The 27,755-nt window shown below is 37.7% G+C and overlaps 1 protein-coding gene across 1 annotated transcript in view; it reads right to left on the reverse strand.

Annotated features, from left to right (window-relative positions):
• Positions 1–21,599, reverse strand: part of VTA1 (vesicle trafficking 1) — a 40,749-nt gene extending 19,150 nt beyond the window's left edge. The window contains exons 1-4 of the mRNA XM_084285415.1: positions 21,418–21,599; positions 7,393–7,487; positions 4,021–4,148; positions 3,282–3,357 (exon numbers count right to left, since the gene is read on the reverse strand). Of these exons, the coding sequence (XP_084141541.1) occupies positions 3,282–3,357; positions 4,021–4,148; positions 7,393–7,487; positions 21,418–21,529 (411 nt within the window). The 5' untranslated portion in view covers positions 21,530–21,599. The remainder of the gene's footprint in view (positions 1–3,281; positions 3,358–4,020; positions 4,149–7,392; positions 7,488–21,417) is intronic.
• Positions 21,600–27,755: the final 6,156 nt, after the last annotated feature.

The following is a 27,755-nucleotide window of genomic DNA, read 5'->3' on the forward strand; positions in this document are numbered from 1 at the left end:
GTTATTGAGCAACACTGCACAAAATGATCGATACAGAGGTTTTGAAAAAACAGTTGAAAAGCTAAACTATATTGGAATTCTATCCTACTTTTTCAATATTGAATACAACATTTTCAGCATCATTTCTTGAAAATTAACTTTACATTTTTAATAAAGAGGTGTAATGTTACACTACAAAATATTTGACAAAGTTCAGTAATCTGTATTAAATACCAAAAGGACGTTCTAAAGATAATTTACCTAAAGAAATTTAACTGGAGTGTTCTGCCATACTGATGCAGTAAGACAGAATTCTTCAAGATTCACAGTTATGGGCTAGGAAAAACTCTTCCAAACGCCATTACTATTTTTAACACTCCTTTGAAACAACCTGAAGTTTACAGAAAACTTCCCTGAAAAAGTAAAAATTGCATTTCTCAGAAACTGTGAATGCTTTATTTTAATACAGTCTGTGAATGTTTTAAATACAGTCAACTAATTAGTTTTCAGTGGATGCTTTTCAGGAGTGCACGAAACACTGACATGCCCACTAATAATTTATCTGAGATTTAAATTAGTCAAAGTTATTTCCATAAGCTTTCTCCAAAATGAATAGAAGAAAATACCTAATTAATGGAAAGAACAGCTAGGGACATTTTGGACAGCCCACAATCACTGACTAAAATTAGTATTTTGGTAATGAACATTTCAGTTAAAGAAACATTAAAAAAAAAAAAGCATAATCTAGATTTTTTTTTTATTTAAAGGCATTTTTTTTTCTGGCAGTGATAGCAAGGCAATTTGAAGAATCTATAAAAGATCACAAAATTTATAGGCAAGTAAGTGAACCCTGTTTGACACATTATTATGCACCTAGATGTGTAACTCTAACGCCTGAACCCAGATGTTGCTTTTAGTCTGTTTTCAATGTGAATGTCTGTTTCTTTTCAGGCTGCCCTCTGAACAGCATTACTGAGGTAAAGGAAAATAACTCTATTACCACACAACTTCTTACCGATCTCATATGAGCTGTGTAAAACATGTCTTCTAGAGAACCCTTTTGTCTAGCTCTAATGCTGAGATATGGAATATCCAGCGTTTCCTTTAATATAATCCATTCCTACTAACCTACAATCAACCACTTGACAGTTAGAAATATACACATTATTTAGAATACTGAATTTCTAATTTTAGGTGTCAAGTATCTGCTTTCTATGCTTTTTGCTGTTGATTTAAAAGCATTTTAATAGTCAACATTCCATACATGTGAAGGCAATTACCTACTGAAAAGAAACATGGATAGTCTGAATAGTAAGAAAGGGTAGAAAAGTTAGATATCTTGCTATATAACCAGGAGTCAGACTGAGACTTCCTTCAGGCTAAAAGAGGCTTTTGAAAAAATCTAAGACAGTCACATCATACTTGTTCCACCATTCCTTCATGTGACACTGGATAAGGAAAATGGTGAAACTTAATGATGCTAACCAGAAGTGCAAGCCTTTTACTGTATTTCTTGTACACACTCTTTTAATGTCTTCACTAATTAAACAATCAAAATGAGGTAATTCTTCTTTCTAATTACAAAGCACTTCTGTACTTTCAACATAAATGAAAAAGCAGCATTCAGCAGTAAACATATCACTCCTAGCATTCCATTTCATTAACATTTTATTGTTTTTTCCTATATACATGACGGATTTTTTCAGGACTTCTGAAAGCTTGCTGAGTATTGGTAATGCACTGGATTCCTACAGTCTTTTTGGTCCATTACATTACTCACTCTCTGGCTCTAGGGACTGTTATTATTTCATACCATAAAGGATGTGAGTGTGCAGAGCAGCCAGTTTAAACAGAACACATGAAACAACACTCGTACTTGTTGCACTTGATAGATGAAACATTTAGATTAGTATATTCTCAGGTTATAGATGTAGAATCGTGAAAGAACATTTGTGTAAGTGTCCCCCTTCCTGCACAACAACTCGATGATTAATATGAGCATGAAGCACACCACCACCAAAACTATTCTTTTACTTGCCTTCCAATGTTTACAAATGAAAGTAGCCACAGTTACTGCATTTTACATGTAACAAATATGCCTGCAGATGAAAAATGTTTATCAGACCTGAAATCTACATACAGAATATCTAGTTTGTGTATTCCTAATATGGCATGGAGTAGTTTGGGACCAATATAACCACAGGTTTACATGATCAGTCCTTGCTGATTTTGTCACAAATTGTTTAGTATCACTGCTGTTTCTCATTTAAGGTATTTCAACCTTCCTTTAACAGCCTTTGAAACTTGCCTTCACCAGTCAGTATCATTTTTCTGTATATTTTTTTCTTTGTCAGAAGTTATCAACTATATCATTACATTTCCAAAGTGAGTTTATCATTCAATTAAAACCGAAGTGTTCATTGCTAAACTAATTCTCAGAACAAGAAATACATTAAGAGTAAAGTATCTTCTCCACCATACTGGAGAGTAACTCTCCTGTGTGGCATGAATAAACAGATAGCTGACTATACACCTAATTTAAAAGTTTTCTTTAAAACAGACCAAAAGATTGTTTTGGTATACCTTAATAAAATCATGATTTTGTTCAGCCAGTTCTGGAAAACTTGGTTGATCGCACATAATCTGCCATAAAGAATACTACAATGTGTCTGTGTTAGTTACTTTGGTAGACAGTTTTTAAAAATAAAATATTCATTTCCAAATGGTCATACAGCAAGCCTTTTTTTTTTTTTTTTTTTTTAAAGTAAATTCATATCCTTTCAACTTAATATTATCACCTTGTAAAGGTGAAATTTGTTGTGACAACAAAGATACCCATCGTAACTAAAAGTGTGTATAATTCCAACTCAAATGTTAGCACTGAAGTTCTTGCAGGGTGAAAAATAGGAAGATGGAAAAAGCCAAGAGCCTTGCATCATTTTTCCTATAATCATTCTCATTTGCCTGATATAATACTGCTGTTCCTCAGTAAAAATCTGACTTTGATATTCTAACTGAATACTTGTTAAGTCTTGCTTATTTGCTAAGTCATCTTACAGCAGATATCTAGTATTTCACATTATTTCTAATATTGTATTGCTAATGTTTATCTAATATTTTACATACAATTTGAAATGGCTATCACAATTCCTTACCATTTAGTGATGTGTATTTGACTACACAATTAGAACCTATGTTCTCTGAAGCTTGTATTCAAAGTTATATTAAAAAAAATATTGCAGAACTAGAAAAGTAACTTGCAACTCTGCTACGAAAAGCAATCATACATCCTTAGCACTTACCTCTTCAGAGAGCTCCCCAAATACTGTCAGAACATCTATCAGGAGGCTTGCAGTATAAAAGGACTTTATCATGTTTCTATTAAAAAAAAAAAAAAAAAAAAAAGAAAACACTTTGCTATCTTGGCAATGTCTTGTCCTAGGATCATGTTTTAACGGTTTAGATTACACTGTCTTGTTTCAAACAAATCTTCCCTCATTTCTTCTTTTAATCTGATGCTACAGAACTTCACAATGTTAAAATTCAGGTACATATTGACTAATACCATGCATACTATGCAGAAAGTCTTCAATATTTTTTCAAGCAGAACATGTGTTCTACACTTAGTTTCTATTTTGGAATGTTCAATACAGGACACCCGACATCCTGTACTATCTTTAAAGGGCCCAGCCAAATCATTATCATGCTGTAGTAATCTCTGTAAATCAAACAACATCATGCATCGTCACAACAATTTTGATATCACTGGACAGTAAAAAACATAATACGCATGACGGCAAGTTCAATATTAGTCTGAGAAGGCTAATTAGAAGGCTTGACAGAAGGTGAGCAACCACTTAAAGAGCACAAGATGGAATATACCAGTGAAGTTAGACACAGAAATAGTAACACTTGGAGTTTTCTGGAAGATGAATGCATTAAAGCACAATTCCTGCTTATAGTCAAATTGAAAAGAGTTTAAAATTCAAATTTTCTGACCAATATCTTAATTCAGACAACAAAGCAAAGATTTTCACGTACTTATGAAACTGCCCAGCTCTGTCTTCATTGTCTGCATACAAAAACATCTTCAAAGCATAATTCTCCACATGAGCAGAACCAACAATATCCTGAGTAATTGCTTCATTATCACCAAATTGCTTTTTCATCTGAAAAAAAAAAAAAAGTTGAAAAAAATACATTCATTACCTTATTAGACCCTAGGACTTCAATCTAATTCAAACACAAGAAGCAGCTGCTGATTTAGACAAACCTGAGTACAATTTAAAAAAGAAACCATATGCACTTCGATTATTTTTTCAAATCTCTACCTTCTAACGTAACAAACACTAAAAGCAGCATGCCAGAGAGAAGATACACTCTTTTGGAGAGAGAAATGTTAAGAATAAGTAGATCTTAATACTATCTTCTAGTAGAAAATACTTTTTAAAGAAAAATCACCTTAAAAACAAACACAAAAACATACAATTGTAATATTCTGAAGGAATATCTGCAGATATTTTCCCCTTTTTATCCAAAAGACAAAGCACTCTGAAGCATGCACTGCAATTCAACACAGCTCAATTGATAAAGTATTGCATACATTATTAAGGTACTGTAGATCAGAGTGATTAAGCATCTTCTTTCTTATAATATATTTCACTGCAGTGCATTACATCTTTCACCAAGTTTGAGCCCCACCTTAACTGGTCTAGTGACTTATGGATTTACTGGAGTTTTCAGTCTAAGCAGTGTACTGCAATTGAAAGACCTCTTTTCAAAGATGCTGGAGTACAAGAATCCTCGGGTTTCCTAATAAAAATCAGTAAAGCAAATAATCCACTAACAGTTACAACAGGTGGACTTACAGCTTCTGAATAGGCTTACTGTTTGCACATAAGGAAATCTCAGGTTATCCTTAGAGAACAAAAACAGGAACACGGCATGATACTAACCTGCAGCCTTTATTTTGCCAAAAGATTTAAAACCAGCATCTGAATGGCTGTTATTTTTCACTTTGAATGTGTGAGGAAAATTTAATCACACAAGCTACATTTCCATAATATTTTTTACCTTGCTGCCAACTTTTTAATACACAGAATATTTTTTTAAAAATGATTTCAGTAGTGAAAAATAAACTTTCTAAATAGTTCTTCAAATCTGCAGACTTGTCAAACTCCTACATATTTTTCAAAAAGTATTCATTTTACAAGTTATGACACACATGAAAAACAAAAGTTATACTTTGTAAACTGCAAGATATACATCTGAAATGAAATACTGAAGTTCACAGAGAAATCAAATTGCTAATATGTATTTTACCAGCCTATATGCATACCTTACGCTTGGAATATAATTTATTGCCATACTTAATCTAGTGTTCAATAGAGATAATTTCAAATGCACAAACGGCACTCAGATACATAAGCTCCTCAAAAATTCAAGTTAACCAAGTTATTTACTTCTGAAATTATCCTTCAAACATCTGAATTTGTGATTGAGTACAGTAGTGCCATTTTTTTAAAACTGTGATTCATAATTTGACCCTAAAATCAAGCAAAATTGTATTTACTAAAATTAAACCATTTAAATGAAATAGTTACCTATTGAAAAAACAAAACAATACAATCATAAATAAAAATATTTCTGACTGAAACAAGCATATTATATCTAAAATCACTGTATTTAATTAATTACACATACTTGAAATAATATGAAATTGCCTGCAAATTAACACACTTGGTAATTTCGAGATAAACCTATATTGATTTGTTCTTTGCTAATAAAAAATTCAGGATCACTTGTAAATTTCTGTCTTAACCTCTAAAATAATTGCGGTGAACCACAGAAAGCTGTGTGAACCATATAGCACAGACCTGTAACACTCCTTTGTGCCCCCTGGTGGTACGGGTAGACTGACAATGTTTGCTATTAAATTACTGCAGAGGCATTCACACACCAACTTACCAATACACTCAAGCTTCCTAGCCCTCAAATACTGTATTACACCTGCTTAGCACTCTCTCCAGTCTTCCACCACCTGGCTACATAAAAGGAATGTTGATACCCTAGCATCAGTTGTCACAGAGAGAATCTTAAACTGACAGATTAACCTGTGGGTTTTGCTGGTTTTCTATTTTTTCCAAATTTGAAACAAAAGGGGTAACTGCACACTACAGACAGATTACCGCAGTACCACAAGGGATCCAATACACCTTCAAGAATCCTTACGGAATGAAGGTGAACACCTTTCAGAGAGCATAGAATTTTATCTTATTTTATCTTTATCATAGAATTTAAATCTTATCTCATGCTACCTCTTCCCTTTTCAGCATGAGAACCGGACCCACTAAAGATGTCAAAAATTGATGCAATAACACACCAAGTCACTGTACACAAGATTTTCCATTGCTAAAAAAAATCAGTAATAAAACATAACATGAACAACAAGGTACGAATACAAGGCAAATGGTTCAAGTCTCATTTTTTCCCTTGAAGAAATGAAGGCTGTTACATTATTTTCACACCAATTCTTCAGGTATTTCTATGGTTAGTTTGTGGATGGAATCATTAACACCAAACACAAAAAGAAGTGCCACTTCATTTTTCAGTGTTACTTTCTGCTTCCAAATGAGCACTTAAACCTTAAAATCCATGCTCTACTTCCTCCCAGGCTATTGAAAACTACTCTACAGAACAGGAACACAAACAGCTCCTGGAATTTAAACCATCTGTACAATGACTACCTTTCTTACCTTAACTCTGTTCTTTTTAAGACTGTTTGCTTTTTAATACTACCAGGTCTGCTCAAAAGAGCAAGGCATAACTACCTCTTAACCACAACAAGTAAGACTATGCTTACAAAAAATTATAGTACAAGATCCCTAATCTCTAACAGAGGATAACATCAAAAGTACCTTTATCTTTTAGAGAACATTAAAAGAAACTCCCAGGATACAACTTAGGTCAAAGATTTGAAAAGCAGTAAGGACTAAGCTAATCACTCCTACAGCATTACAAATAACTCTTACAGACTTCAAGGAAAGGCAAATCAATAAAAAGGTCTCCAGCATATATTTCATATTTAATTATGATTTCTCATGATAATATAAAGTATCATAATTCACATTGTCTAATCAAAATCTTATGGTAAATGTCCACTGCATGAAGCTACAGTTATGCTTATGCATGCATATATATATACACACACACAAATACACACACACAGCTTTATCTCCTTCCAACCCTTCTACTGATTTATGACAGACCACTTAAATTCTTACATTAAGCCTGCATACAGAACAGCTGCTTCAAAGAATGATGATAGAGAAAAGACAGTATTTACAGAAGCTTAAATAGAAATTAAAATAACATCATGAATAATTTTAAAGGACAGCAATAAATTATACTTACAGCTTCCAACTGATCCATAAGCTTAGATAAAAATTTACGGCATTCTGGGGTTTTACTATCGATCTTCATGCCTGTTTGCATTGCATACAAACGACCTTAAAGGAAACAAAACAAGAAAAAAAAAATTACGTATCTAAGGCAAAACCCATAGCAATTCACCCCCCTAATATATCTGAAAGACAAGCTCATAAATCCAATACTATAGTGCTACTGAGCACTGACAGGTAATTTGAGATCTACTCAATCTTGGATAAATACTAGGAAATATTTTTTTCTAAGATTTATGCTTTATTTTTCACAATGAGTATCTCTGCTCATTTCAAATCGATGGTTGTATCACTGTAAGTGCTTTTCTAAATAATCAACACGCTACAATGCAACTCTCTAATACGAGCTTCAAGTTGATTTTTTCCCTAAGTGTCCACAAATAGTTTTCACACAACTCATATATAAGTACATAGTGTATGGATATACCTAAAAAAAGATGAAGTTTCCTGTAGCAGGAACTAGTAAACTTTAAAACCATTACTTCAATAAATGGAATTAACAATCTGTTGTACCCACATAAATGCATACACATCATCAAAAGGCAAACAAGACACAAATCTGATCTTCAAATCAGACAAAACAGACTTTATTAAACTTTCCCTACAAGTGAAGTTTACAGTTCTTTTGTGTGATCTTGAAAAGCTTATGATTACTACCCTCTGGTTGAAAACAATGAACAGAATTATCAAAACCTATGAATTTCATATATATACATGGCAAAACTTCATATGCTTTAGGAAACTGTGGATGTAACCAAACAACTAATATTTAACAGAATTACTACACGCAGAAAGGATAACGGACAGAAACATTCAGTAACCCAATGGAGACAGTAACATTTTTCCACAAAAACACTCTATTAACTCTCATTTCTGACCATCAGAGGTGTCCTGCAAAACACCTTCAAATGCAGAGTGGAAGATCTATACATTTTTTTAACTCTCCTGAACATTATCATGAACATTACAGCATATCCCAGTGCTATTTAAATTTAACGAGTTTATCTAGGTTTTAACAAGAGTATTTCCTGTTTCGTGTACAACTGATTATTCAAACCAGACAGAGCATATATATATATATATATATATACACTCCGTATTTAGGACTGCAAAACTGACACATTTTTGAATGTTAAAGCTGTTGGACTGCCCAACCATTTAAAGACCAAAACAAAACAAAAACATACACCGAAGTATGTTTTCTCTGTGTCCTCTCATCGAAGTATGTTTTCTCTGTGTCCTCTCATGTCTCTCTGCTCTTGCATACATATCTGATAGAACAACCTAGCAACTTTCTATTTAAGTTTCCAATGAAGGATGAGAGAGAGTGAAGAATGGGGAGATGAGGAGGGGGTGTTGCCCTTTATGTCAGTGAGCAGCTGGAGTGCATGGAGCTCTGCCTGGGATGAGTATTTAAGGGTCACTTCCTCAAAGTTCAGGAGCAATGCATCCCAACAAAGAGGAAGTCAGGCAAAAATGCCAGAAGGCCTGCATGGATGAATAAGCACCTCCCGGACAAACTCAAACACAGAAAGGAAACCTATGAAGGATGAAAGCAAGGACAGGTAGCCTGGGAGGAACACAGAGACACTGTCCAAGCAGCCAGGAATCACGTTAGGAGAGCTAAAGCCATGACAGAATTAAGATCTGGCCAGCGACATCAAGGGCAACAAAAAAAGCTTTTGTAAGAATGTCAGTGATAAAAGGAAGCCTAGGGAAAATGTTCACCCTCTCCAGAGGGAAACAGAAGACCTGCTTGGTTACCTGGGATATGGAGGAGACGGAGGTACTCAATGGCTTTTTTGCCTCAGTCTTCACCAGCAAGTGTGCTAGCCAGCCAAGGCACAGAATGCAAAGACAGGGATTAGAATGAAGAACCACTCACTACAGGAAAGGATCAGGTTCAAGACCAGCTAAAGAACCTGAAGGTGCACAAGTCCATTGGACATAATGAAATACATGTACATACAAAGATTCTGATGGAACTGGCAGATGAGGTTGCTAAGCCACTGTCCATCATATTTGAGAAGTCATAGCAGTCCAGTGAAGTTCCACTGACTGGAAGAGGGGAAACATAACCCCCATTTTTCAAAAATGGAAAAAATGAAGACCTGGGGAACTACAGGCCAGTTAGTGTCACCTCTGTGCCCTGCAGGACCACGGAGCAGATACTCTTGGAAACTATGCTAAGGCACATGGAAAATAAGGGGGTTACTGGTGACAGCCAGCATGGCTTCACTAAGGGCAGATTGTGCCTGACAAAGTTGGCAGCCTTCTATGATGGGGTTACAGCATTCGTGGACAAGGGAAGAGAAACTGATGTACTCTACCCGCACTTGTGGGAAGCATTTGACACTGTCCTACCTAACATCCTTGCCTAAATTAGTGAGATGTTGATTTGACTGATGTACAAGCCAGTGGATAAGGAATTGGGTGGATGGTTGCACCCAAAGAGTTGCAGTCAGTGGCTCAATGTCCAGGTGGAGACCAGTGACGAGTGGTATTCCTCAGGGGTCAGTAATGTGACCAGTGCTGTTTAATTTCTTTGTTGGCAACATGGACAGTGGGATTGAGCACACCCTCACCAAGTTTGCCAATGATGCTAAGCTGTGTAGTACAGTCAATATTCCGGAGGGAAGGGATACCATCCACAGGGACCTACCTGGATAGGCTGCAGAGGTGAGCCCGTGTGAACCCCATGAAGTTCAACAAGGTCAAGTGCAAGGTCCTGCACCTTGGCTGGGGCAATCCCATGTACAAATACCGGCTGGGAGAATAATGGATAGAGAGCAGCCATGAGGAGAAGGATTTGAGGGTGTTGGCCAATGAGAAACTCAACATGAGCCACCAATGTGCACTTGGAGCCCAGAAAGCCAATCATATCCAGGGCTACATCAAAAGAATTATGGCCAGCAGGCCAAAGGTGGTGATTCTCCCATTCTGCTCTCATGAGACCCCATTTGGAGTGCTGTGTTCAGCTCTGGAGCCTCCAGCACAAGAAGGACATGGACATATTAGAACAAGCCCAGAGGAGGGCCACAAAGATGATCAAGTGGCTAGAGCACTTCTCCTATGAAGACAGACTGTGGTAGTTGGGGTTGTTCAGCGTGGAGAAGAGAGGGCTCCCGGCAGACCTTCTAATGGTCTTCCAGTGTCTAAAGGGGGCCTACAAGATGGAGAGGGACTCTGTATCGGTACAGTGATAGGATAAAAGGTATTAGCTTTAAACTAAAGGAGGACAAATTTACATTAGATATAAGGAAGAAATTCTTTACTATGAGAGCACTGAACGTGGTTGTCCAGAGTGCAGTTGCCTAAACTGTGGATACCAAGTTGGATGGCCTTCCCAAACCATTCCATGATACTATGAACAACCATATAAAAGTCTACTCTGAGTCAAAATTCAGGAATGAGTAAATGCTATGAACAACTAAAATAACTGATGCAGACAAATTTTAACAAAAATTGTATTTGTTATGTAGTTATGTGACAACACTAAAATTAAACTAATTACTGATATATACGCTTAAACTCATTTATCTTTATGATCCTGTCACGTTAACATTTAAATTCTGAAACTACGACATGTAAATTTGAAATTATATTGGAAATAAATCCAAACAGAGAGATAAAGAGATCTTTATTTCAGGAACTCAAATTAATTTGAGTTTACTGCAGATTAAAGTCTCGTGATCTTACGTTCGTACTTAGTCTTCAACTAAATTGATCTTTAAGTACATATTTGATTGCAAGCTTCCCAGAACACGTTTCATGGCATAAAATCATAGAATATAATACATGCTCTACCTATATGAACACAGACATTCTACAGATTACTTATGTCATCTGAGCTAAGGTTAACTGTGCTCCACCTGTCACAGCAATGGCATTTCTGTATTGCACAACCAAATACATAGAGACATTTACCATACCTAGCCATCAAACTGTCTCACATTTACCAGCATCACAAGGGAGAACTCCTGCATCTTATTAGCTGGCAAAAGGTCAAAGCACACTTAAGTTAACTTAGCAAATTAAAAGAGTTTGTGGCAATCTTTAAGAACTTTCAAAGTTCAGAATTTTTACATGTTCACCTCTTCACACACAGTAATAAGTTCAAAAGGAATACTGCATATCAAGAGACACGCCTCTGATGACACAATCACTGAGGTAAGGGCAAAAGCTTTTCCTCCTTTCTCAAGAAAGTGGTGACCAAGATTATGACACTTATGTAAACTACTGTTGATGCTTTCCATTCTTGGAAGTGTTCAAGGACAGGCCGGATGGAGCTTTCAGCAACCTGGTCTAGTAGAAGATGTTCCTGCCAACGGCAGGAGGGTTGGAATTTGATGATCTTTAAGGTCCCTTCCAACCCAAACCTTCATCATATAATTCTATTAAAATGCTGCTAAGTACATTTTGGTGCTCTAGTCAAAATTCTGTTTGGAGGTTGAAAAACTATTATCAATCTTTCGATTCATTATGCAGAAATAAAATGAAATAGTTGAAAAACTGAAAGAATACAGAATTTCTGACAAAAACTGAATAGGACACAGAGGAAATAATATTCTTTTTGCCCCTACCGACAGTACTGAAATAAAAATAATATTCTTTTAAAATTTTGAATTTTTGCTTTTAAAATTATGTGTATAAAGAGCAACGGACAAGTAAATATGAAGACACTAATCACTGAAGTTGTACTTACTGCATTTTGACCTAAATACCTTACCTTGTAGACAGTGACGAAGTGCTCAGTTGTTCTACTTTTTACATTTCCTACAAGACTACACTGTTTTCAAAACTACTACTTTTGCCAATTAAAGTGACAGAAGTCTTAAGTACCTTTCACTTTTACATGTAGTTTATCACACAAACATTACTTTTGGTAAGCACAAACAATAGTAACTAAAGATATGTTTTGATCTAGTATAGGAAATCCATTTACTGTCCTTATCCTATCTGACTTACAGCAAATAGGTAAATTTACTTCATTGCTGAATTTTCAGCAGGAGTAAACAAAACATTTTTTCTATGTTAGTATCCTCAGCGAAATTTTAAACTAGTAATTAACGTTCAAAGAACTGTCCTCTATGTTTATGTTGACAAGTAATCTCCTGAGCAAGAAGCCAACTATTTATCACCTCCAAAATGTTTGCTGTGAAGGCCAAACACAAGTTAAGATTTTTTTTCTCTGTTTCTGAAAGAAAACAGAGAAATTATTTACATTCCTTTAAATACAGCTATCTTGGTTTCTATAATACTGTAAAAGCAATAGAGTGCATTATTACTGTGATTGCTAAATCACACATTTTTTCACATTTTAAAAATACAGCACGTGAATTTTTAAATGACTTGAGATTTCATTTTACATCAAAATGATTTTGGAGCACTTTTCTTCAAGAACCTGAGTTGTAAACGTTTAAAACGTCCTTAATGACCATAGTAATATTTCATAAAACTAAACAACTTGACTTATATTACCCTATGCTTGGTAATATTTGATATTAGGTTTCTTATGTGAGAAGCCAAGCCGCTAAAAATGTTGATATAAAAAGACAATGAAAACTACATCGTAGCCAGAAAAATTTCCAAGACTTTAAAGCCTAAACAAAGTATTTGGAGAACGCAGCCACTCTTGGAAATAACTGACCTATAATTGTCATCTCTATTCAATACTGTGATGAAGATCTGGAATACCTGCAAACACACCAATGAATGAAATTACTTGGTCTTTTTAATCTATATTTACAATCTAAGTTTTTGTCTCCTTTACCCAAACCAAGCAGAAGGAAAGATTTTTAATGTGACTAACAACAGGAGTATATGCAGAAAGTGAAGCACAAAAGAGGTAAAGACTACATCGTGCTTATGTCTAATATTATTAATATTTTAAGTAGGGCTAAAGTCACTTGTAATCTTTTATGCACAAAGACAGGACTGTTTAGCCAATTATTAACTAAAAGAGGGTTTGCTCTCAGTTTGCAGACAGGACATTTATCTTCAAAGTCATAAAGACTTGGCAAGCAATCATTCTCAGAAAAATGTTTTGCCAAGACAACGACAAAATTTATGTCTTGATTTGTTGCCCTTAATCTTTGTTCAGTAAATACTAAGTGTGGGTGTACTGGAAGGAATTATACAGTGAGCTTTACAGAAACTTCTCTGCTTTTATTTATGTCACGTAATACCACGTTATTTTTCCTTTGCTAATACACAGCACAATTTCAGAGCGAGTATTTCGTCTTCAGTATGTGCCAGGCATTCATTCCTAATACACAGTAAGTTATTCCAGATTTATGTTTGGATAACAACTGAAACTCCCCCTGCTCCCATTTTAAACTAACTCTGTGCCAAGTAAAAATACTGGATAACCAAGGTTCTAGCCAGCAAGTATGCACAATACACCGATTCTGTCTTCTCAATTCTGTCCTACTTATCTATCTTGATTTTTCCTGGTCTACCAGGATCAAAAGATTACAGTTCTTTTCCCCTAACACGTATTTAATTTTCTTCCAGTACAGAAAAATAAATTAATAAGAACTGGAATACTTTTAATACTTTTCATTCACATGTTCCACAATTAACATTAAATGGTAACAAAAACATTTCCATAACCTTCAGTCATATTTTGATTCTGATTAAGAACTGAAAGCTTTTTCACTCTGTAATTTATTATTCACTGATATTCTACACCTTCTTCTTCCCACTGCCAACGAACCCACTGGCAGAAAAATGTTTGTTAACTGCTTGTAACAGGAAAACAATAGCTGGAATACAAATGCGGGGAGTAGGGGGACACAAAAACATGAAAATTAGATTGTACTAAAACTACTGTAAAAGTATTTTCCTAAAGAAATCTGCACAGGAAACGAATTATTCTTTCTTCCATGAACATTAACGTATCATACCAATCACATAATTTTTGCATGCATATCATGAATATATGCTATTTCTACATGAAATGTTGGAGGGTCCTATACCACTTCTCCATTATACGATGCTGAAGGAAATTGGCACAAGACAAGAAACATATTAGGCTAGTAGCATCCACTCAAGATCTGAAATTTTCCACAGAATACAAATTATTTATAAATACTTTCAAGTAAAATTAGTTTAAGGAGAAATGCAAGAGAAAAAAAAAATCTTTCTTTCTGAGGAGAAAGGTCTGGTCTGGGATGAAGACAACACAAATTTCACTAGGAAACCCAAAACAATAAAAGGCTTGACACCCTCTTCAGTTCAGATTCTTTTATAATATTCTAAATCCTATATAACAGAATTTCAAGGTTATGTTACATGCGAGACAAACCTTGTCAGGTCAAAATAATCTCAAGAAAAATGTTTTAAGAAAGAAAACTACTGAAAGTTGCAGTGAGTTACATTAAAATTCACCATTATTCCAAGAACAGCAACTTGTAAACAAGGTAAATAATGAAAAAACCTGCAATTTCAAACAATTGCGTTAATTGTTAAGGTCAGATGCGACAACCCAAGTAAGCTAACAGTATCTATTATCTATGCTATGACTCAGTATTCTATACTTCATGCCATTCTTCACCACAGTTTAAAGACCACCTTTGCTCTCAAAAATTTGAATAAGTGATCTATATGTGGAATCACCACGTTTCTAAACTTTTGCACAATATTTAAACAATCTGTATTTTTAAAGCCTATCTAATATTCTAAAGCCTATTCTAATATTCTAATACAGATAACAAAACATTTATAATTGAAATAGAAGAACTACCTGAACTGTAGGATGTAGTAATTGAGCTCTCAAGAAGGCAAAAAAGAAGGCAGATACTCTTCACTTACGGACAAGTTCATATGGATAAAACAGCTTGTAGCTATTCGAGAGCAAATTTGAAGCATTCGTGTGGAACACCTTCTAGTTAAGTTTCAAGTGGAAGAAACCCATTTTGCGCTCTCAACTACTCTGTGAGGTGAACCAAAGCACTCTAGGTGAGCACGACTCAGATATGCTTCCTAACCTTAACTGCTAACAGCATCCTGCACTGCATTAGGAGAATGCCAGCAGGTTGTGGGAAATTATCGCTCTTTCCTACTCAGGTCCAGTGAGACACACCTGGAGTGCTGCATCCAGTTTTCTGCTCCCCGGTAGAGGAGACATGGGAAGGACCACAAAAATGATGAAGGACTAAGAGAATTTATCATACCAGAAGAGGCTGTTTGACCTGTGACTGTTTGGTGTTGATGCACAATAGTGCATCAATACCTGACCTGGGAATGAAGGGAACAAAGACAAAGCCAGACCCATCTCAGTTGTTCCCAATGACAGGACAAGTGGCAACAGGTGCAAAATAAAATATTAGAAATTTCACTTAAATATAAGAAAAAAACTTCTACTGCAAGGGTGGTCAAACAATGGAATGGGTTGCTCCCAGAAGTTGTAGAGTCTCCATCCTCAGAGACATTCAAAACCTGCCTGGACACAGTCCTGACTAACCTAACTAGTGACCAGGAGATTACACTAAAGGGTGTCCACAATTCTCTTCAACCTCAATGATTCTGCTATTCTGCAAATTGAAACGTTGACATTGATGCACCCCTTCTTCAGAAGTGCAGCAAATCTCAGGCAGTTCTTCATTCTACTTTCAGAGGTTCAAGTTGAACAGATCCACCAAAGGCATGTGAAATATTTGGTGGAAAAATGCATGTTAGTATATTCACACCATACAACTGAACTTTAGGATTTTAAGATAAATACACACACCTCAGAAATTAAGTTTTAATCTCTGAAATGCACTTTTATATTTTCATTCCTCTCTCTGTCAGAGTAGTTGCTTTTAAAATACTACCTCCGTAATCACAGCACATGCCAGAAACACTATACAGTAGTTAACATCTTTACTATTTAGTTCTACATACAGCTTGTTCTGAGGTCTGTGGATTTCATGTATTTATCTTTGTTATTCCCATCAGTTCTGCCTGTTCTTCTGTTTCTACAGAAAAACAGTGCACAATGTTCTGAGTACAGTTTTCCTACTGTCACAAAACAGTTTTCTCAGTACATTTTTCCTACTTACAAATCTCTGAAACAAATCAGAGCAAATAAACTAAGATTGAAGACAAAAAAAAAAAAAGCAATGGAAAAAAAAAAAAGAGAAATACTTTAAGTTTATACTCATAGCACAATCAGAAAAATTCTCCAGTACATTATGGAGATCTACTTCTTAAATATTTGACTTGATCAATTAACTTCTCATGGGTAAAGAACTGAGTAAATCTATTCTTCAGTACCTGATCTCTAATAATAGGTTTTAAATACTTTGTACTATTAGTAGCAAGCAAAACTGCTTTATGGCAACATAAGATTATGGTAAATGTACCCTTACAAATGGATTATATAAAACTAGTACAGAAGTATTTAAACCAGAAAGCTACAGAATTTGATTTTAGTAGCTAACTGATGTTAAGAACATTATTTCATGCATTTCAATTCTAGAATGTCACAGTTAAACCAAGTCAGTGAGTATACGCAGAGCCTCTCCAGTGAAATATAGCAAACATTAGTCAATTTTATTTCCATTTAATACTTATGAATTACATGCATCTTCCTAAATAATCATTCCAAATTAGGTCAAAATGCATCAAGACAAGTAAGAAGTTGAATAAAATAGAAGTTCAATATTGATTATTAGGGTTCTCTGCTTTGAGGAAAAATCATTAGACAAAATAGTGTTTAAGTTGTAAAATTCAAAGGTCATTTTATATTCCTAAAGTTCTGATTCAGGACATAAGTTCTACTTTGTCCTTCTCCCCCACAATATAAATTATAAAATTATAATTTATAATAAAATTATAATTGGTTTGTACTGAGAACCTTGCTTCACTGATGTCTGATTAAACTTGAAAGTAAAAAGACTGTCAAATTTAGCAGATGGGTATTTCCACTATGAGCTGAATGACTTCTGATTCAAGGGACTGTCAACTAGTTGTGGGGGAAAAAAATCACCTCTTTTTCTCTCCTGCTGTATCCCACGAAAACACAAATGTCAACACAAAAGTAAGATCCTTCTGAAATAATTATCTTGCACTTTTCTATTTGAAGAATTTAACAATTATGGGAGATCTTCACATCTTCTTAAACAGATCCAGTCTACTGATTTCACGTTAATGCTTTCTGATGCTTAGCTGACTATCAAAGACTTTCAAAAGCTACTAGAATCATATGATTTCATGCTGCATTTACTAGATATCCAAACACCACGTGGGTTTTAGGATGTCACTTCGAATATATATTTTTCTGGCAACTCACTAGCACTCTCTCAAAACGTTTGAATTAAAACATCAAGGAGTAACAGGTACAAAAGAATAAAATTAATAGCACTACCAACCATCTTTAAAAAGATGTACTACTGCAACACTACCGAAAGCCTGAAACAACAACTATTAAGGAAAAAACTGCTTTAAACATTAAAACAAAAGTCTTTAGAAGACAGACCTACCTCGCAAACAATGCAATTTATCAAAAAGTAACTTCGCAATATATCTGCCTATAGCACAACTTAGATTTCTTCAACTACTAAGCAGGCCAAAGATTTCTTATCAAAGCCTGCCTCCTTGTGTTTGCAATACAACATCTCAAAGTAGCCAAAGAGTCAAGTTCATTAAAGAGTCAAGTTCATTTAAGTGTTTTTTTTTGTTTGTTTGTTTGTTTTTTTGTTTAAACAAAAACAAAAACAAGAAAGTTACTTTATTGACCAACAATCACTTCCTTTCCTTTGCTGGGCAACCTATGTAGCATTCTTTACTGGTATTCTCTTACACCTATTGAAACAACTGCCCTTTACTGAACACAGAGTAACTACAGTAAGACTATAACAAAATTATATGAAATGTGGAATAATAGGGAACAATACAGATTTTAAAGGGAGGTAGTAGAGTATAACAGGCCTGAACATTTTATTAACTATAAAGCATCTCCTAATCTCTTTAAAAGGAGAATAGTGTCGGAAGATAGTCTTGTATGAATTAAAAAATAAGCATGGTATAATTGTTCTTCTTAGAACATAGACTGTAGAGAAACAATTTTTACAGACAAGTAAATTTACAGTACATGCTGTCAGAAACCAAATATATTTTTATTGTTTCTACCAAAAGTTGAAAGTTCTGTTCAGCTATTAACAGTAGCTATGACTAAAAAAAGTCATTATTTTCATACAACGTATAAAGCCGATTTGATCACATACCAATCTGAACACTAAAAACTGAGTGAAGGGCTTTTAAGGAATGTACAGAAACACAAGAAATAAAATCAGATCTCAATTTCTGTGGATTTTCCAGCAAGCACCACAACAAATACCACTTGTCATGCTGCACAAGGGCACCAATGCTGTTCAGTAACATTTGATTTTTCATGTGGAAAAGTACGTGCTTCTTGAAAAACACAAACCATCCCTGCTGCAGCTATCTGTATTGTGTAAAACAGAGCTTAACATCCATCAAATTACATTTTCTTTAAATTAACATAAACCAGCAACATCAAAAAAAGTCCTGCTTTCTCCCCATGTTACTGCTATTTATTCCTTGCCTCTGTGCATGAGCACAGCTGTTTAGGTGGTAGCAAACTGGCCTGGCTGAAAATGCCTGCTGTTCCTGTTCACCATACAATTACACCAAGGTTTGCTTCTGAAGTATTTTTGGTGTGTGAATGTGAGACCAGAGACAAACTACAATATCTTCTTGAGGTAGCAGCACTGGTTTATACTAGCTTCAGGCTTCAGATGAACTACATCTAAAAAAAGTAAGAGAAGAAAATTTAAAATGGGATATGCAAATGAAATGTGCAACTGCCATTGAAATTCCAGACTTTAAGAACACACCCCTGCCACCAGTAGATGCTGAAGAAACACAAAATATTAACGTGTAGTAAGTGGTTCCCTCTCACAATTTTATTGCTAAGGCACAGGATGTAATATTTTAGGCTGCAAACACATCTTACCAGAATCCATCTGTTTCTGGTATTCAAATTAGAATGTGGAACAGCTCTTACTATCGGAAACATGTAAGTGAAATTAAATTAAAATGCACGTAAATCAAAATCCTAGCCAATATATGTCTGTGTTCAAAGCAACAGTGCCATGAAGATGTTACTATTAGGATGAAAACTTTTGGCTGTGGACGAACCACTTCTGGCAATACACCAAAGCTATAAACACCTTCCTGGCATCTCTGCACTGACAGCTATTCCCATCATATTACCAAATGGCAGATATTCCCCCTCACACAGAGCTGTGCAAGCAGCCCCGTGACAGAACAGGCAGCACTGTCCCATCTCGTGACCACAGGCCCCCCTGGCTGACTGCTGCACCACACCACCAGCCTGGTCCCATGACAGGCATGTTTGCAGGCATACCTGTACAGACAAGGGCAGTGGAGGTGTGCCAATGTGTTTCAGCACACAGGAAGCTTTTCTCACACAATCCATTTCGCAAAGTATGTTATTGGAAATGCACAGAGTTCCTCTGAAGCGTATTTCAAAGGCTCAACAATGAGATGCTTTTAAGTGTTGTTTTTTTTTTTTTTTTTTTTTCTTTTCAGTAAAGCATCTATTAAGAAATATTGCTTTCTCTGAACACTAAATAGTATGTGTTGCTTTCAAAACATTACCTGAAAAACATCTTGAACATTCTTTGCATATCCAGTTCTACCTTTTTAGGAAAACCTTTGTTATTTATAATGTGGTAGAAGTAGACATTTGGAACTTTACATTTTTCTTTTGACAATAGACATATTTAATAATTATGCTTTGGGACCCCATACAATTGTTCCAAAGCCACAATGTTTAAAATTAATGGTTCATAAACTTACTTCAGGTTCAAAGCCAGAATTAAAATAATGTGGCAGAGACCAGCCACAAGAACATTTCAGTTTAAAATAAAAATAACAATGAACATGTGTTGCCTTTTTTTAATAGCCAGACACTCTGATAAAAAAAAGAACAAATAAAAACAAAACTGCAATGCATCTTGACCTAGCTGCTGTTTCCTGTCACACAAAGAACAATTTGTCCTATGTTCTTCCAGTAAAAACATGGCAAATACTACTGAGAACATCCAGGGTTCTCATATGTGGCTATCTGGCTTCTCTAGTGGTACTTTTCTGCGTTAGTTGTGCAATTAATTAATTAATTAGCTGTGTAAATTAGCTGTTCCTGTATAACATGTGAAAATTAAATCAGTCTTCTGACACATTTTTCAGAGCTTTCTAAAGCCTGAACTCTGTGAGTTCATCCTTTTAAAACTAAGACTGTTTATTACAAATCAAGCAATCAGTTCCACCCGTATTTTTTTTTTAACGTCTTGAACCCAGGCTATTGCCAAGTAAGCCCCCCAAATGATGTCCCAACTCAAAAAAAAAAAAAAAAAAAAAAGGTAAACAACATAAAGACACATTTCTAGTCAGTGCACTTTGTAACTCTTCATAATCTGTTTGTTTTAGGGATTGCCCAAGTGTGGTGGTGATCAACCGTGACACTAATTGAAGCTGACTAACAGGCTGCCATTTCTTAAACGGCAGCAGGAAGCTTTTAGAAAGGGTGACAGATCAGAACCAGGGGAGCAGACGGGTTTGTCTGAAAGATACATTGCTTCGTGCAGTTCAAGGAAACACAAACAAATGAAACAAACAAGAAGAATCAAAGCAGCCTCAAGAAGCGGCAACACGAGCTCGCTAGCAAATAAAGCGGACGTTGCTATGCAGACTGCCAAACCCAAACTGCTTCATCCGACACAGGACGGAGAGGAGGGCTTCTCAGTGGCAGGACAACCCTGCAGAGCCCCTCGGATGACAGCTCCGAGCGATACCCGTGGGCAGCACCCCGACACCCCACCGGGCCGGGGGAACGGGGGCGGCGGCGGGGCGGGCCCGGCCGGGAGGGGACGGGCCGGGATGGGAAGGGAAGGGATGGGAGGGGAGGGGAGGGTATGGGCGGCGCTGCCCCCGCCGCACTCACAGTAGTACGCCACCACCGGCTCTCGCTTGTCCAGCTCCTGCGCTGTCCGCAGGTGGTGCTGGATGCTCTTGAACTGCGGCGGCAGCGGGGGGAGCGCGGCGGCGGCGGCCATCTCGCAGCAACGCCGAGCGGGCGGCTGCCGATCCCCGACGCCGGCGCCGGAGCCGGAGCCTTCCGCTTCCGGCCCGCTGCGGGACGCGGGGCGCTCCCGGCGGCGCTAGGCCCGGGGAGAGCGGCCCCTGCAGGGCGGGAGGCCGCCCGCGGGACCCCTGAGCCGCTCAACCGGGGCCCGGGTGGCTCCGTCCCCCGTGCCCACACGCTGCCCCCGTAGCTCCCTGCTCAGAGAAACCCCCGGGGCTTTTCGTGGTTTTTTTTTTTTTTTTTCGAGAGGGGGTGAGAGCAGCGAAAGAAAGGGGAGCTGTTGGAGGAAAGTCGTTCAAAATGGTGCTCCCCCACGTTGTGATACTGTCGCACCTGTTGTCTTCTGGCGGTGTGGTGAAATGTTTTTTTTAATTTTTATTTGTTTTAAATAGCTCTGGTGCCAAGCTTCCCCTGGGCTCCAAATGGCTGTCTGCGAGGCAGGAGGATGTCAGTGCTCCAGAGCATAAAGAAAGCTGCGTGTTGGAGGGAGCCACGGGGCAGGAGAGATGGCGGCGTTGCCTCATGGCTGTCCTGGGAGAGTGCCGAGAGGAGACTGGAAGGGAAACGATGGCTGAGCAGAAGAAAGGAAGACAAAGAAACCAAGAGAACAACGAGTGGTTATAGGACTGGGATGTTGTGGTGGTGTAGAAGCCAGCTGGCCCAAAGCAGCTATGCCTTTGATGTAAAGGCAGCCACGTCACTTGATGGGTGTATTGAGCTTGTTTCGCTGAAGATCATGGAGGGAACAATTACGGCTGTTTGTTAAGAGAGAACTGAAATGGGTGTGATGTCTGGCTAGAGACGAATCTGACTTGCAAATGCATGAGCTGGGGATTGCTTTGAGCGCTGTCTGAGAAAACGAGGCAGCTAGAGTAGGGTGGAAAGCAATGAAAAAGTCAAAGAAGCACTTAAAATGTGTGCTTGATGTAAGCCACAAAAATACTTTGTATTGTGTACCGGGAGGCAGGACTGTATGTTAATTCTGTAAAAAAGTAGAACTGAATCAAAGAATCCCCAAGTTTATTATGTAATTCCTTTCATAATGAGAATAAAAGCCTCCAAGATCATCTCAAATAATTGCTAAGCATTTGAAGTAAAATCAGCACAACATTGAGAAATAAGCACAGGCATGCTATAAATCTCAGAGGGTGTGAGGGTGGAGGGAAGCTGATAGAAAGCAACATAAATGATGACAAAAGTGATGGGAATTGGGAAGAACGGAAGAAAGAAAAGTTGAGAGGCACTTAAGGATACGTTAAATGTTAGGAAAACAGATGACAAATATAGGAAAGAGAAGTTTTGACAGCCATGGGGAAAAGGTTTCTTTACATGGATGTAAAATCACAATCTGTTTGTTCAAGAAACTAATGATGGAATCAATAACAGAAAAACATTTGCACTAAAAGGCAACAATGCACATTTTGTTTGCCAGTGAAAAACTGAAACTGAGGAATTTTCATTTTACTGGAAATGTAGAAAAAAATCTACATCTGGTCTGATTTTGAACAAGAACAGGTTTTGAAAATTTCCAGACTTTGACCACTAAAGGAAAGGGCATGGTGATGGGTAGTCCAGCTCCTACACACGCCCAAAGGGACCTCAGGCAGTCCTGTGCCAGTCCTGGCTCTGCAATGCTCCTGGAGGTAATAGGAAAGTTCCCTGAGGGGCTGGGGACTTTGACACTCTTCTAACCTTTCTGAAGTATTTTGAAATCTGCAGAAGAACAACAAGCAATGGAAATATGAAGTACTAGGAAAAATAATGATGGGGTGGTGATAAAGCTACTTTCTTATTGAATGAAAGTCTGATTAAGTGTGATTTGAGTACAATATTTTGCCACTGTACTTAAAACATAGAAGTAATTCTTTTTAGTAGATGGTGTTATATATGTATATGTATACATATGTTATATGTATACATGGTGTTTTATTTATAAGTATAAAGTTTTTTTTTTTTTTTAACTGAAATTAAAAGTTTAAATTGCAAAAAGTAACTCCAGATGGATACCAATGCATACAACAAAAATTTAAATGTATTGACCAAAGCACATGACATATTATGCAAATAAGAAGTTAGCACAGTGATTGTTATTCCACTTGCAATGCTTATAAATATCAAATAACTAGTTTATCATTGCACAGATTTGATAGTGTTGTCTGCACATATATTTAAGACAACATATAAGTTATTTCCACAGGGAAAAATGTCACAACATTAATGCCCTAATACAGTGAAAGTACTGAAATGTATCTTGTTCTTGACAAACATATTAAAAAAAGACAGAGCTAGTTTTGAGCTACTTCAATGTCCATGGCACAGAAGCAATCAATTCCTAGAAATCTAAATCATGCAATTCCGTTTACATAAGGAGGACTACTTTTGTGGATGAGGATTACAAAGCATTTATAACCCAGCCTTGTTTGAGACTGCTTAACTAACAGCTGGTGCTAAAAGGTTTTCTTGTAAATTTTCCAGAATTTTTCAAATATTCCTAAAAGGACCCTTCCTCTCAGCAGGATCTCAACTTCATCTGCTTTTCTACTGGATGAAAGCATCTTAAATGCTTCTTTCCATTTCCATTTCACATTTTAGTTTCCTTTTCCCTTTTACCTTTCCCTTTCCATTCCCTTTCCCTTTTCCTTCTCTTTCCCTTTCCTTTCCCTCTCCCTCCCTTCCCAAAGCTACACTTAATTCAAGAAGTAATGCTGTTCTTATTTCCTTCAGTGTTACAGGCCTCAGACTGTGCTGAAAGACACTAATGGATTCTGTTTGACTTTGCTGGTTCCTGTGATAAATTAGTGGGGGTTTGTTCATTGTCTTTGAGGAATTTGGAGAATCTGCTGAGGGGATAAGGTTGCACAATTTAACGGCCTTGGTAAGGGGGAGGATTAAGCGAACAGATAGCAGGAGGGGGTGTTGGGTAAACATCCTTGAGTGAAACAAGACTCTGTGAAATCCCTTACCACAAGACATCCTGTCGACCCCCCTCTCAACAATAGACTGCGCAGCCTCAGCCAGTTCGACAAGTCCCGATAAGCTGGAACTCGACTGCTGTAAAACAGCAACCCTGGAAAGGGAAGTTGTGTGCTGTTGCGGAGCGGAGACTCCCCAGCCGCCCAGCGCTGTTTTGCTTGTGTCTGCTTACTTGATTAATAAAATAATTTCAATAGACCAGAAAATTGTGTGGTCTAATTTATAACAATTTGGTGCCGTGACTCAGATGAAGGCGGATTGATCAGGAATCCCTCTAGGGGAGGCGCCCTGCCGATTTCAGGGGCCCCAGAACCGGAAACTCCTGCTCGACCCCTTCACCGACGAACCCAAAATTAGAGACAAGCAAATAAAACCGGTAAACCCCTGGCAACCTTTGTGCACAAAGACCGAACGAAGACCCACGGGGTGGGTAAGTATAGGCCGGTGTTCATTTTGGTTGGGGTTGGGTTCCCGGAGCACGATGTGTGAGACGTCCAAGTGCGGACGAAGCGAGTGCGGACCCCTCAGTAGTGCGGTTCCCACCTCCCACGAGGGACTGGGCCACGAAAAGGGGGAAGCGTTGTGTGTGTGTGTGCGAAGGTGTTCCGGAAGATGGGGCAGAAGAAAAGTAAGCCTTCTGGCCCCATGAGGGGGGAATCCAGTGCTGTAGGGATACCCTCTGTTCCTTCTGATAGTCCGTTAGGACAAATGATTAAGAATTGGAATGATTCCCCTTCTAGGCGGGGAAAGAGTAAAGTTAAAATGATTTATTATTGTATAGAAGTGTGGAGCAACAAGCCCATCAAAGGGGACAGTGTTTTCTGGATTGGGTATGCCAAGCCCTCAATATTTATGTTAACTTTAAGAAGCCCTTTAGTCTGGAAGAAAGTGAGTATGCGCACCTCTGGATAAATTCAGATACGAGGACGCATCTATGTCCTCTAAAAGAAAAAGGAGGGCGTGATAAAAAGAGAAAGGACTTAGAAGTCCCGACACCGCCCCCGCCCTATATTCCACCGCCCGCACCAACGGCTCCCGTCCTTAATGGACTCCCCGAATTAGCAAATCCAGGAGAATTGGAATTGGATCATGAAACACAGGGGCCGGTAACCAGAAGCAGGGCAAGAAATCAGAAATCTGCTTTAAGGGAGGGATTATATCCCCTATGAGAAATAGCGATGGAGGGACCCCAGCCAGGAATGGGATATGTGGCCATTCCCATTAACTCAGGGGATGTGAGAGATTTTAAAAAAGGAAATGGGAAATTTACTAGAAGACCCATTGGGAGTGGCGGAACGAGCAGACCAATTCTTAGGCCCAAATATATATACCTGGGAAGAGTTACAATCCATCCTGGGAATCTTCTTTACATCAGAGGAAAGAGGAATGATTAGGCGTGCTGGGATGCGAATTTGGGATCAGCAACACCAGCAGGGGCTAGCTGCAGATATAAAGTGGCCAATGCAGCAGCCTAATTGGAACAATCAAGACCCCATACACCGGGGACATATGCAAGATTTAAGAACAATCATAATTCAGGGGATACGAGAATCTGTCCCCAGAGGACAGAACATAAACAAAGCTTTTAATGAACAACAGAAAAAGGATGAAACCCCAACAGAATGGTTAGAAAGATTACGAAAGAATTTGCAACTATATAGTGGTTTAGACCCTGGAACCCCGGTAGGGGAGGCATTACTTAAAGCCCAGTTTGTGGCAAAATCATGGGTAGATATTAGGAAGAAATTGGAAAAAATAGAGGATTGGCAAGATTGAGGTCTGGACGAATTATTAAGGGAGGCACAGAAGGTGTATGTTAGAAGGGAAGAAGAGAAGGAGAAAAAGCAAGTACGTATGATGGTGGCAGCAGTGCGAGAAGGACAAAGGGGGGCTGGACCGAATCTAAGGTTTGACCTGACGCATGGGAGACCTAGGAAGGAGGAAAGAGGCAGCCAAGAACGGAAAAACGTGACCTGTTTTTATTGCAACAAGAAAAGTCACATGAAGAAAGAATGCAGGCAAAGAAAAGAGGATGAGAGGATGTTTAAGAGCGAATAGGGGTGTCAGGGGCTCTATTTGCTGGGGATCCAAAACAAGACCGAGCCCTTGATAAAATTAAAAGTGGGTCCCCAGCGCGAGGAGGTAGAATTCCTCATAGATACAGGGGCTGAAAGATCAACAGTCCAAACCTTGCCCACTGGATGCAAGGCCTCCACGGAAAAAGTCCAGGTAATCGGAGCAAAGGGGGAGCCCTTTGGGGTCCCTGTTATAAAAGAAGTAATAACAGAATTAGATTCTAAAGTGAGTAAGGGGACTCTGCTCCTAGTACTGGAGGCTGAGTATAATTTGTTAGGTAGAGATTTAATAATAGAATTAGGAATAGGGTTAGAAGTGATAGGAAAGAAATTAGAAATTAAATTGTGCCCACTCCGAGTAGAAGATGAAGCAAACATCGATCCTAGAGTCTGGTACACGTCAGAAAGTGTAGGAAAATTGAAAATAAGGCCTTTCGAAGTGACCATAAACAAACCAGAAACACCAGTAAGGATAAAACAATATCCCCTCTCAGAAGAAGGTAGGAGAGGGCTAAAACCCAAAATTCAACGGCTACTACAGCAAGGGCTATTAGAACCTTGTATGTCTCCCTTCAACACTCCTATCTTACCAGTAAAGAAGGATGGGAAGTACATATTGGTACATGATTTACGGGAAATCAATAAGAGAACTGTTAGCAGGTTTCCCGTGGTGGCAAATCCACATACACTGCTCAGTCAATTACACCCAGAGGACCAATGGTATAGTGTAATTGATCTAAAAGATGCATTCTGGGCATGCCCCGTGGACTAAAAATCTAGGAATTATTTTGCCTTCGAATGGGAGGACCCAGACATCTATAGAAAACAGCAGTTAAGGTGGACGGTCCTGCCCCAGGGGTTTACAGAATCCCCAAACTTGTTTGGGCAAGCACTGGAGCAAATTTTGCAAGAGTACAACAGAGTGCTGGGCACAGCCCTGATCCAATTCGTAGATTATTTACTAATAGCTGGAAAAGATGAAGACATTGTAAGACAAGCTAGCATTAGCCTATTGAATTTTTTGGGGTCACAGGGATTAAAGGTGTCCAGGTCAAAACTACAGTTTGTAGAAAAAGAGGTAAAATATTTGGGTCATTTGCTAAATAAAGGAACTAAGAGGCTGGATCCTGAAAGGGTTAAAGGGATCCT

Source organism: Netta rufina, assembly GCF_964035555.1.
Source record: "Netta rufina genome assembly, chromosome: 3".
Lineage (NCBI taxonomy): Eukaryota > Metazoa > Chordata > Aves > Anseriformes > Anatidae > Netta > Netta rufina.